We start from the raw sequence: 13,581 nt of genomic DNA, 5'->3' as shown, positions 1-13,581 counted from the left end.
CAACTTACCATCAAACGACTGAGTCTCCTTTACCGGCGTCCAAATGTCCACAGAAGCTCCCGGAGAAAGTTGACAGTTATGCCAATCTGGCTGCATGTAGCTGCTCGGTAATCACCAAAAGGGCAGTCTCGGAGGAATGAGCTGTTCTGAAGCCAGACTGGTTAGGATCCAGGAGGTTGTTCTGTTATAGATGGAGTGATAGCTGGTTGTAGACACCTCTTATCTCTACGACAGGTCCTTCAAGCTATCATGGGGAGGTGAGACATCTGTCCTCTCTAGGGTAACCACAGGGGTTCCACAAGGCTCTGTCCTTGGCCCCCTTCTATTCTCAATATACACTCGCTCACTTGGTCACATCATCCAATCACATGGCTTCTCCTATCACTCTTATGCTGATGACACCCAGCTCTATCTGTCATTCCCACCAGAAGATGCTACTATAGCAACAAAAATTTCGGCCTGCCTCTCAGACATATCGGCATGGATGTCTGAGCGACACCTCCAACTCAACCTATCCAAAACCGAGATTCTGATCTTTCCGGGCAACAATTCTCCTCAGCAAAACCTTTCAATTCAAATTGGATCGCTATTGTTAACACCCACGGCATCTGCAAAAAGCCTTGGAGTTTGGATAGATAACAAACTGAGTTTGAACCATCATGTTGCTGCGATCTCCAGATCCTGCAGGTTCACTCTCTACAACATTCGCAAGATTCGGCCTTTTCTCTCACAACAGGCTACGCAGCTCCTTGTCCAGGCAATGGTCATCTCCAAACTCGACTACTGTAACTCTCTCCTGGCTGGAGCCTCTGCAGTCACCATAATACCACTCCAGATGATCCAAAATATGGCAGCCCGTCTCATTTTCAATCAGCCAAAATACACCCATGTTACACCTCTTCTTACCTCCCTCCACTGGCTCCCGGTAGCTGCTCGCATTGAGTTCAAATCCTTGATGCATGCCTACAGGGCTGTAAATGGAACTGCGCCCTCCTACATCAACACACTACTACCTAGCTACACTCCTGCACGCTCTCTCAGATCGGAAAACGAAAGGAGACTAAAAATTCCTTCTTCACGGGGTCTCCGATTCCAATCATGTCTGTTCTCCGTTGTTGTCCCTGGCTGGTGGAACAACCTGCCCTCCTCCACACGACTAGCCGAGACTATCACCACTTTTAAGAAGAAGGTGAAAACCCTCTTATTCCAAAAATATTACAGACAAATTTAACACATACACATGCATACACATTGAACAAACAAATACAAAATGTATAAATACATTATAATTTTTCTTAGTCTAGCACCCAACACTCTCCGAGCATGCTCTTCAATGACAAGTCTAAGCCTTATCAGGGCTCTTAGTTTGTATACTTGATATTCTATAGAAATCGAACGAGAATTGCTGGTGTCTTCCCATTGTAAGTCGCTTTGGATAAAAGCGTCTGCCAAATAAAGTAAAGTAAAGTAAAGTAAAGTAGACACAGCGCTCAAGGATTTTGGATAGAAATGAGAGGAGAGAAACTGGTCTGTAATTGTTAATGTCTGTAGGATCAGCAGTGGGTTTCTTTAGGATTGGAAGAACCCTGGCTGTTTTAAAGGCGGATGGTACATGGCCAGATGAGATTGAGCGGTTTATGATATAAGAAATTAAAGGAATGAGGTCAGGGGAGATGGTTTGAAACATTGCAGAAGGAATTGGATCTAGTTCTTTTAATACTGTATATTGTAGAGAGAGGTGCAGAAAGACGCGATGTGTGACGCGATGTTCTGACGCTTTGCACAGAAAATCTCTTGGGTGTCAGCTCATCATTTGTGGTTCAAGAAACGAAATCAAAAAGTTACACAACGCAGAAGAAGAACCGCTACACTATGATGACTTTCACCTTGATATTTTAGCGCGGATGTGTACCTAGCCGAATTGCACTGTAGGGGGCGAGAACGAGTCTTCGAACTGTGAAATTACCACATCAAACGTGACGTGGTAACATGGATGCAGCTATTTAACTGAATAAACAGTTGGTAAACACAAGTACATCTTATTGAACATAATTTATTTTCATCACCAATTATCATAGTAGAACAGCTTTCTCAAGCAGTTTGTGATGCATTTTGGAAACAGGAGATGAGCCCCTGGTCTAATGCGCCACCTGTCTTGAGAAACCCGTTCTCAAAGACTTATTTTTAGTCATTATTTGGGTAGCACACACATTCTGAATGCCTTCGTCAGAATACAAATATTCCATTTTAATCTAGATTAATCTACAGGGAGTGCAGAATTATTAGGCAAATGAGTATTTTGTCCACATCATCCTCTTCATGCATGTTGTCTTACTCCAAGCTGTATAGGCTCGAAAGCCTACTACCAATTAAGCATATTAGGTGATGTGCATCTCTGTAATGAGAAGGGGTGTGGTCTAATGACATCAACACCCTATATCAGGTGTGCATAATTATTAGGCAACTTCCTTTCCTTTGGCAAAATGGGTCAAAAGAAGGACTTGACAGGCTCAGAAAAGTCAAAAATAGTGAGATATCTTGCAGAGGGATGCAGCACTCTTAAAAATGCAAAGTTTCTGAAGCGTGATCATCGAACAATCAAGCGTTTCATTCAAAATAGTCAACAGGGTTGCAAGAAGCGTGTGGAAAAACCAAGGTGCAAAATAACTGCCCATGAACTGAGAAAAGTCAAGCGTGCAGCTGCCAAGATGCCAATTGACACCAGTTTGGCCATATTTCAGAGCTGCAACATCACTGGAGTGCCCAAAAGCACAAGGTGTGCAATACTCAGAGACATGGCCAAGGTAAGAAAGGCTGAACACAAGCTGAAACGTCAAGACTGGGCCAAGAAATATCTCAAGACTGATTTTTCTAAGGTTTTATGGACTGATGAAATGAGAGTGAGTCTTGATGGGCCAGATGGATGGGCCCGTGGCTGGCTTGGTAAAGGGCAGAGAGCTCCAGTCCGACTCAGACGCCAGCAAGATGGAGGTGGAGTACTGGTTTGGGCTGGTATCATCAAAGATGAGCTTGTGGGGCCTTTTCGGGTTGAGGATGGAGTCAAGCTCAACTCCCAGTCCTACTGCCAGTTTCTGGAAGACACCTTCTTCAAGCAGTGGTACAGGAAGAAGTCTGCATCCTTCAAGAAAAACATGATTTTCATGCAGGACAATGCTCCATCACACGCGTCCAAGTACTCCACAGCGTGACTGGCAAGAAAGGGTATAAAAGAAGAAAAACGAATGACATGGCCTCCATGTTCACCTGATCTGAACCCCATTGAGAACCTGTGGTCCATCATCAAATGTGAGATTAACAAGGAGGGAAAACAGTACACCTCTCTGAACAGTGTCTGGGAGGCTGTGGTTGCTGCTGCACGCAATGTTGATGGTGAACAGATCAAAACACTGACAGAATCCATGGATGGCAGGCTTTTGAGTGTCCTTGCAAAGAAAGGTGGCTATATTGGTCGCTGATTTGTTTTTGTTTTGTTTTTGAATGTCAGAAATGTATATTTGTGAATGTGGAGATGTTATATTGGTTTCACTGGTAAAAATAAATAATTGAAATGGGTATATATTCGTTTTTTGTTAAGTTGCCTAATAATTGTGCACAGTAATAGTCACCTGCACACACAGATATCCCCCTAAAATAGCTAAAAATAAAAACAAACTAAAAACTACTTCCAAAAACATTCAGCTTTGATATTAATGAGTTTTTTGGGTTCATTGAGAACATGGTTGTTGTTCAATAATAAAATTATTCCTCAAACTTGCCTAATAATTCTGCACTCCCTGTAGATTAATTTTGCTTACTCTAGATTAATCTAGATTAATTCCAAGATTACAGTGAGATTAATCTAGATTAAGAAAAGTAATCTATGACCACCTCTAGTATATTTACATATATTATACTTATAATATACATATTAATATATACACATATTACACATTATACATATATTCATACATATATTTATACTCAGTAGATTTATTTATTTATAAACCATATTAACATATTCTACATATTCTTACTTGGCCAATAAACCCGATTCTGATTCTGATAACAGAATAAAAGAGACGTAAGGCTAGTAAAAAGCAAATATTTGAGGAGAACATGAGGCAGAGACAGACATGACTGTATCGCAGAATAAAGCAAGATTAAGGCGCATTGTACAAACCGGATCCCAAAAAAGTTGAGACACTATACAAATTGTGAATAAAAACTGAATGTAATGATGGTGGAGGTGCCAACTTCTAATATTTTATTCAGAATAGAACATAAATCATGGAACAAAAGTTTAAACTGAGAAAATTTATAATTTTAAGGGAAAAATATATATTATATATATTTAAAATTTCATTGTGTCAACAAATCCCCAAAAAGTTGGGACAAAGCCATGTTCACCACTGTGTGGCATCTCCCCTTCACTCAGCAGACATCTGGGGACCGAGGAGACCAGTTTTCAAGTTTAGAAATAGGAATGCTCTCCCATTCTTGTCTAATACAGGCTGTTCAATCGTCTTGGGCCTTCTTTGTCACACCTTCCTCTTTATGACGCACCAAATGTTCTCTATAGGTGAAAGATCTGGACTGCAGACTGGCCATTTCAGTACCTGGATCCTTCTCCTACGCAGCCATGATGTTGTGATTGATGCACAATGTGGTCTGGCATTATATTGTTGAAACATGCAGGGTCTTCCCTGAAAGAGATGACGTCTGGATGGGAGCATATGTTGTTCTAGAACCTGAATATATTTTTCTGCATTGATGGTGCCTTTCCAGACATGCAAGCTGCCCATGCCACACGCACTCATGCAACCCCATACCATCAGAGACGCAGGCTTCTGAACTGAGCGTTGATAACAACTTGGGTTGTCCTTGTCCTCTTTGGTCCGGATGACATGGTGTCCCAGATTTCCAAAAAGAACAGAACAGTTTTCCATTTTAAATGATCCCTGGCCCAGTGAAAACACCTCAGCTTGTGGATCTTGCTTAGAAATGGCTTCTTCTTTGCACTGTAGAGTTTCAGCTGGCACGGTGGATCGTGTTCACTGACAATGATTTCTGGAAGTATTCCTGAGCCCATTCTGTGATTTCCTTTACAGTAGTGTTCCTGGTTGTGGTGCAGTGTTGTTTAAGGGCCCGGAGATCCCCTTACATTTTACTGTAGGTTTTAAATGTCCGAGCTCCGCTGCATCGTTATCTGCCGCCTGTGCTGTCATGGCTGCCCACTGCTGGTTTTAATGTTGTGGCTGAAATGAAATGATCTTATCGGAGGGACGTGTCCCGCTTCACAGAAATCACGTGACTTCTCCTCGCTTTTCCCACTTTCACTTTCCACTTCTCGGAAACCACGGATCCCAGGGACCAATCAGCGGCCCTTTCACTTTCCGGAGGCAGGCGCTCCCTGTTCAGGGCCCGAGTTCCACAGCACAGGCAGCAGATAAGAGCTCGGACATTTAAAACCTACAGTAGAACGTAAGTCATTTTCTATTATTTTTAAATCAGTGATCAGAAATTTTGACCAATTAGAGGTTCATCTTGCATTGTATTTTTATCGGGTATTTTCTGTTGTCTCTGACGTGAAATAAAAAAGCGTTATTATGACATTATGCACGTCATTACAATTAAAGGTGAAGTGTGAAGATGATGGACTATAATAATAAGATTATAAAGCTACCAGCACTGAGAGGTGAGTGACAACATCAAACAGTTTAAACCCAGATATCATGAACATAATTCCTTTTAGGTCATTTTAAACACGGTTTATTGTCATGTGATGTGACTTTTCCTCACATAGTTGAACAGAAACTCCAGGACACGGTGCAATTCGCTGGAAACGAGGTGACTCTCACATGTAGAGTTAACAAAGATGGAGCTTCAGCACGATGGTGGCATGGCGATGTGGAAGTTCAGAACAACAACAAGTTCAGCATGGTCCAAGACGGGATGAAGTTCGTCCTGAGGATCCGCAATGTGCAGGGATCAGAAGAGGGTTTTTACAAGATTAAAGTGAAATATTATAATGAAGAGGTCGGGAGCACTGCGATGGTCACTGTTAAAGGTGTTTAGTATACAGTAATATACGGGAATATGGTCCATAACTGCATAATAAAGAGATACTAAAACAATATTTGTATTCATTCGCTAGAGAACCTTCGGGTTTCCAGAACCTTTCAGGATGTGAAGGCCAGCGCTGGTCAAGAGGTGATTCTAAAGTGTGAGGTGAACAGAGAGGACGTCACAGCAGAATGGAAGAAGGATGACAAGCTGCTGACTGAAGGCAGAAATGTTGTCATGGAGCAGCGAGGAAAAGAGTTTATTCTGAAAATCAAACACGCTCAGAAGTCAGATACCGGCTTCTACACCTGCCTGGTGAAGTCGGGCAGCGAAGAGGTCAAGATCTCCGCCGAGGTCGCAGTAGAAGGTAATCAAGTTTTCATTAGAAACGTCAACTACATAGATAAACTTCAATAAACCGAATTTGAGTTGAAATATAAGGATTTTAGTGCATCTTGTGCAGGTAAATCTGCAAAATTTTTAGTATTAAATACAGTAACTCCACGACTCTTCAAGTTTACGTTCAGTAAACTAAACACCAGATCCATATCAGACCCATTTTAAAATGAGCCAAGCGTCCCCCTTTAATTGATGGGGACAGGGTGGAGTCACTGTGATTTAATGCTGAATAGTCCATTAAGATCGATCTTGTGTTCTATACAGGGAATGTCACATTTACAGACTTTTTCTTTTTCTTGCAGAGTTTGACAGAGAGTGGAGGAGCATTAATTTTAAGTAAGTTCACACACCATCGAAAGATACTTGCAAAACTTGTCACACGATAATCATTCCAGTCCACATAATAACAAAAAGAAAAAAGAAGCTGGAACAGTTCCTAAAGGGACACATTAGAAGAGAACTGAGACAAAAAGTTTTTAAAAAAATATAAAAGTCAGTGAGGTCCAGGCTTTTTTTTCCTGGCTTATTTAATGGTTTAATGGATCAAATTAAGATGCGGTCGATAATTGGTTAACCCTTTCATCTGGGTACCATATACAAAAACTACAGATCCCATAATGAAGTGTGTAAGTCGCCTTGCCGACTGTGATCTTGGATGGCAGCCCATCACCTCCAACTCAATCCCACCAAAACTGAACTAATATTCATTCCAGCAGATTCTTCACCACATCAGGATCTTGCTATTTACCTGGACAACTCGCAGCTCTCTCCTTCTACAACAGCCCGCAACCTTGGCGTAACAATAGACAACCAACTCTCCTTCTCAACTCACATCAGCAATCTTTCCCGCTCATGTAGATTCCTTCTCTACAATATCAGACGATTCCGCCCTTATCTGTCAACCCAGGCCACCCAACTACTGGTTCAGTCCTTAGTAACCTCACGACTGGACTACTGCAACTCCCTTCTAGCTGGTCTACCTCTATGTACCATCCGACCTCTACAACTCATACAAAATGCAGCAGCACGACTGATCTTCAACCTTCCCAAGTTCTCCACACCGCCCCTCTGCTACGTTACCTGCACTAGCTCCCAGTAGCTGCACGCATCAGGTTCAAAATACTGATGCTGGCCTACAAAGCCAAACATGGAGCAGCACCATCCTACCTCACAGCCCTTATTACACCCCGCACTGCACCTCGTATACTCCGAGCCTCCAGTACTGCTCGCCTGGTCCCTCCATCTCTGAAGGTAAAAGGAAAACATTCATCTAGACTCTTCTCCGTCTTGGCCCCTCGGTGGTGGAATGAACTTCCAGCTCAGTCACTGAGCACCTTCACACGGCAGCTCAAGACCTTCCTCTTTAGAGAATATTTAGATTAAATTGTAATTTTCTTGTTGTCGAACTTTGTCTACAGAATCTACAACATAGTGAATAAAAAGATGTATTCATAGTTGGGGGTCCTAGTGAACCGGAATTGATCTCTTCATCGATGGTAACTTAAGCACGTTGTAAGTCGCTCTGGATAAAAGCATCTGCCAAATGCCGTAAATGTAAATGTGATTTTTAAACTGCAGCTAAACGTGTACAGGAGCAGTTTCCCCGTCGACAGCAAATGGGTTGTGAAGCAGCTCGGAATTCTTCTTTCATGCTTCAAAGTTACCGAAGTATCGTGTGCAAAGTGTACACTGCATTATGGGATCTGTAGTTTGTGGGTTTCAGCACATCATATCGTCAGGCCATAATGATAGAGCAATGCAAATACAAATAATACTTAAATACTAAAATGTAATATAGACATATTAATCATAAACTTTACATAGAAACATTTATAACTTTATTATTTTTTTGCTTTCATTTAGCCCCCAAACCAGAAACAAATTAGAGGCTGAACTCACTCAGTTGCGACCACAACTGGAGCCGCTCCGGATTCTTCTATACGGGCCTATTGGATCAGGAAAGTCCAGCTTCATCAACTCCATTGATATTGTCTTCAAAGGGAAAATCTCAACTGGAGCCTTGGCTGATGCAGCAGGCGCTGGTATTAGTTTCACCAGAAGGGTGAGAACAATATCCTCACATGGTTTACGTTACACCAGAAATTTCTGACATTTCTCATGAATCAAAGATCATATTTGGAGCCACTGACACTCTGTTAGTCCAGTCCCATGGACAGTAGAATTTTGCTTTTCAGCAAATATGTGCTGCATTTTGAGTAGAATCCCTCAATATTATTATTTTTTTTAAATATTTAAACATTTTAAATCTAACTCCTGTTTTTTTTCCAGTTCCAAACGCACAAGATTGAGAAAAAAGGCACTTCAGAATTTTTGCCTTTTGTCCTGAATGATGTGATGGGTCTGGAAGATGAGAAGTCTAAAGGGGTGCATCCTGATGACATCATGAGTATTTTAAAGGGTCACGTAAAGGAAAATTACCTGGTAGGTGTGCATGAAATAAATGCATGAAATATGATACACGGAAATATATATAGCAGGTAAAATATGGATCGAACATGTCAGCAATTTAAGTAAATAGATTTCTCACCAGACGAGAATTGACCATAACCAGAATTGAACGATCAACCTGTGGTTTTCATTTCCAGTTCGAACCTTCAGCTCCACTGTCAGAAGAAGACCCAGACTACAAGAGAGATCCCAGTCCAACAGATAAAGTTCACTGTCTGGTGTGTTTGCTGCCAGCAGATAAAATCTCTTTCCTGACTGATGACATATTCACGAAAATGAGGAGCATCAGAGAGCAGGCCAGTGACATGGGTGAGGCCCGTTCCAAACTTTCATGCGGTCCATCTCAGTCAGAGGGTGTGAACAGGGTGTGGAAAATAATGTCCAATGTCCAGGAGTTTTGCTGTTTCGGTGAAGAAGCTGGGCCACAGTCTGGTATACCTTCTTCTCACTAAACTTTTTTTAGTTTTATTTTTATCAATCAAGATGATTGTGCTGCACCATGAGAAGACTGGTGATCTGCTGAAGTCCACTTCACTAATGCTGCATGGTGTAGCAGAGTCTTTTTTTTAAAGCAAAGGGGTGAGCCAGGGGTGTCCAACCTACGTCCCCTGGGCCAAATACAGCCTGTAATTCCTTTTTAATTTCCCTGCAGCTAATTTTAAGACTAGAATGAAATATGGTCCACACATAAATAATGTTCTCAAGTGCTTTGTACTTCTTAGTTTCAACACAAGGTGGAGCTACTGCCCTGGTCAAGGCAACATCAAGATCTCATCAAGCTTTTGCTAATAGTGAGCAAAAATGCAGCAAAGCTTTATATTGCTGGCAAATGAAATGAGAAACTCAACAGGTTATTATTGCAAGATCATTTACATATTTATTAGTCAGAATCATGTGATTATATTGAGGGAAGGTAAGAGATGAGATAAGATGATCCTTTATTAATCCCAGAAGTGTGAAAGTACAACGTACAAATATAACTGGACGAGTGTATTAAAATGTACGTGTACATGTGTACAGAGTGGGTAGATATACACATAATGCTCACAATTAAAATGGAGATGGTGTACTGGATGTGTGTTCATGTGGTCAACTGTTGTAGAGCAGGAAAGACCTTCTGATTCTCTCCGTCCCACATCGTGGGTGCTGCAGCCTGCCACTGTAGGAGCTGCTCAGTGCTGTTAGGGTCTCCTGCATGGGGTGGGAGATGTTGTCCACCATTCTCCTGTCACTCACCACCTCCACTGGGTCCATAAGGGCATCCTAGAACATAGCTGGACCTCCGGCTCTTTCTATCCTCTTCATATATTTTTTTAAATGATGTCCTCAAAATGTATGGACACCCCTGGTTTAAGGTGCTAGCATAAATTAGTCCATTTTAAATAGGTCATTAACTATGTTTCAAGTGAGAAAAACCTGAACAAAAAAGAAATAGTCTCCTGTAACCTGATCAACCATAACATTATAAGGAGGAAGATACATATATATAACATAGAAACAGTCTGCAGTCATTTTTGCTCATCATAATGTTATGGCTGATATATGAATATATATTTACAGTATGTAATGTAGTTTTATTTACATTGCATTGCCTTACATTGTAGTTTTATGTCCCCCTGTGCATCAGGTATTCCTCAGGTTGTCGTGATGACAAAGCCGGACACGGCATGCCAAGTAGTGAAATCCGATCTGAGAAAGATCTACTACAGCATGAAGATCAAAGAAAAGGTGAGTGATATGCCTGCATCATAATATTCCAGTTAAAGGACATAGACATTTGTGAATCTGTTAAAAAAAAACCACATGATTGTGTTTGTGTGTGACATGTACACAGATGCAGGAGTGCAGCAACAGACTGGGGGTCCCAATGAACTGCATCTTCCCCGTGAAGAACTACCACGAGGTGACTGAACTTGTTCTGGAGGTGGACGTCCTCATCCTGAATGCTTTATCAACCATTATTCATTTTGCTAATGACTATGCTCGCCAGAATAGTCATTTCCTGGGTTAGAATTAGCCTGATTTAAGTTGTTTTTTCATAGCTCTGTTCTGCTTGTAGAACTTAAACTTTACAAGGAACATGCTCCTGAGAGAACCCCTTTTTTGAATATTACTTCTTGTTGTAGTACCACAGTAAAACCACCAGGGAAATGTAATGCTTCCGACAGTATATATTGTCTTAATCTGTATCAAATTTAAACTAATTAGTTTTAAATGACAGTGATATGGTGGTCCACATCAGCCACATGGATCACCCACCATCATGTAAAAGACCTGGATCAACATGGACCTCTCTGGTCAAGCTTGTTTAAGAATTTTATCATCATCATCATCATCATCATCACCTATACTTTTAGGGTTGAGATCACATGGACATCACTGGCTCTTCTTTTTTAAGTGAGGTTAGAGATTGGCAGAAATGCTGAATACAAAATTATGGCCAAAATAATAATCACAATTGTAAATCTCGCTTGTCAGCCCAATAACGAAACCTGCTACGACGGAGAAGGGTTTATAAAATAAAATAACGAATATACGAAACAAATCTATTTATCAACCGGATAAATAGTCTTAGATCTGTGTTATCTGACCCCAATATAGCTACCAAGACTATTCACTGGGTAGAATGAAGAGGACAATAGGGACTGAATAATGTATAACGTTAGGGAGAAGTAAAGACTCTGCAAATTTGCATTGACTCAACAAATCTTGATCAGCAAAACAGTGGCCAGTTAGTATAATTAATCAAGTATAATTAATAAAATAACTTTCTACCATGCAGATTTGCACCAACTTACAGGCTGATCACACCAGGGGCAGGAAGAAAGGAACTCTCCGAGCATGCTCTTCACTGACAAGTCTAAGCCTTATCAGGGCTCTTAGTTTGTAAACTCGATATTCTATAGAAATCGAACGAGAATTGCTGGTGTCTTCCTATTGTAAGTCGCTTTGGATAAAAGCGTCTGCTAAATAAAGTAAAGTAAAGTCTATGGTTCACACACAATACCTGCTTACGTGCTATAGGATCAAGAAGTTCTTTAAACATACATAAATCTGCCGTGTTGCCATACGATCAGAAAGTTCCCCCTATAACCAGCAACTTTAGTTGACAGAATATTCTATAACAAGACTGGAGATTAAAGATATCAATATTTACATTTATTATAATGCATAATCTTCACAGCTCTACAGAGATAGTAAATACAGTTCCTTAATTGTCCAAAACAATATAGAACGATAGAATGAAAATCAATCCAACATACCCTGTGTATGTTGGACAGATGTTACACACAGAACTGGATAAAAGAACAGGTAGCAGAGTTCTTAAAACCACAACACGTGTGGGAGAAACTGAATGCAGTGACTCCCCGAGCGGCATGTTACCTTCCCTTTTGTATCCTCGATCTGGATCCCTTTGGGAGGGTCACTATATGTTAGAAGAATTTGACTCTTCTCTGTAGAAGGTGTTATTTTAGTCTCCAACCATGTATGGAGTTGTTTTATTTCTGTTCTGCCTGCATTCCTATGTTTTTTACGTGACTCACATGTTCGGGGTCACAACTCTGTGTATAAATAAAGACTGCAAGCTCGACCTAGGCAGAAATCGGTCAGCACTTCGGTGGGCCCTTTCTCCTCAGCTGAGCAATGTATGGCACATGGTTCTCCTGTCTACTTCTTGCTCTGGCGCTGCACGGTGACTGTTTTCACCCAACACTATACGACCCCCTCAAGTGTTGGAGACCTTTGATGTTGTTTATGGTTTGGTTTTAGCACTAACATATTTGTTATATCTTAGATCTGTTTAATTTATGTGACAGGGGACATTGAGCCAATAAGATATCTAAATACTCATGTATTGTCATGATACATCCATATATATATTGTACTCAAATTAAACACCTAAGGAACCCTTCTGCTTCCCCCAGAAGTGAGAGGGGCCTTCCCGCCATCCTCAGGGTGAAGAGTCTGTGGGAGAGATCTCATCCACCCGTTCTCGTGACCATTTGATAATAATTGTCCGTGGGGGTCAATCACCGGTTCTTTGATCTTGCGACCATTTGGTAAATTATAGTCTGTGATTACATTTCGTGGTTCTCGTGGTTATTCTGAGGTGTCAGGATGTCCCCTGCTGTGACAGACCTGGTCCTGCCGAGAACCTTACACAATTAATTTTATCATTATTGTAATCACAATTATTAATCGTGATTATTCATTATTTTAGGTAAATTATTTATTTTTTGCATTGCATTTTTATTCTATTTTTAAACAATAAGTGAACAAGACTTTTAGATTTTTGTCAATAAAAACCAGCCTGTCAACATTTTCTGGCTTAAGAGATGACTGAAGGAAGGTCACCATGAAAATATATAAAAGAAATTAAGTATTTAATATGAAAAATGAACCTTCATTTACCTGCTTATATGGGAAAAAAATAACTATTGACAGTGCAGGTCCATAAACGGGCATTTTTAATTGTGAAAGTGAAGTGATTGTCATTGTGTATTTTTTATTTATTTGTCAAGAACGATAGACAATGAACTAACTATGCAATATATAGAGGTGTCAAAACAGAAGCCGGGCCTTTCCTGTGGGGTGGAGGTGCGAAGACAGGTGCTCTGTAACATGAATGTCAGAGTTAAACCTTGTTCT

The 13,581-nt window shown here is 40.8% G+C and overlaps 1 protein-coding gene across 3 annotated transcripts; it reads left to right on the top strand.

The window, feature by feature from the left end:
* The first annotated feature begins 5,269 nt into the window (after window positions 1–5,269).
* On the top strand, window positions 5,270–12,524 carry LOC114793579 (interferon-induced protein 44-like). 3 transcript variants are annotated; one of them, XM_028985535.1, is made up of 10 exons: window positions 5,270–5,481; window positions 5,637–5,695; window positions 5,804–6,067; window positions 6,155–6,430; window positions 6,765–6,798; window positions 8,326–8,524; window positions 8,752–8,904; window positions 9,069–9,240; window positions 10,559–10,659; window positions 10,766–12,524. In XM_028985535.1, exons 2-10 carry the CDS (start codon window positions 5,650–5,652, stop codon window positions 10,940–10,942), a joined length of 1,422 nt encoding a protein of 473 aa, XP_028841368.1. In that variant the 5' UTR covers window positions 5,270–5,481; window positions 5,637–5,649; the 3' UTR covers window positions 10,943–12,524. The 3 variants fall into 3 exon arrangements, with proteins under 3 accessions (XP_028841368.1, XP_028841386.1, XP_028841377.1); XM_028985553.1 differs by lacking the exon at window positions 5,637–5,695 and having other exon boundaries at window positions 5,273–5,481; XM_028985544.1 differs by lacking the exon at window positions 5,270–5,481 and having other exon boundaries at window positions 5,492–5,695.
* Window positions 12,525–13,581: the final 1,057 nt, after the last annotated feature.

Source organism: Denticeps clupeoides, chromosome 1 (genome assembly GCF_900700375.1).
Source record: "Denticeps clupeoides chromosome 1, fDenClu1.1, whole genome shotgun sequence".
Taxonomy (NCBI): Eukaryota; Metazoa; Chordata; class Actinopteri; order Clupeiformes; family Denticipitidae; genus Denticeps; species Denticeps clupeoides.
Note: the sequence above shows the minus strand (reverse complement) of the source record. Positions and strands in the feature narration are given on the sequence as shown.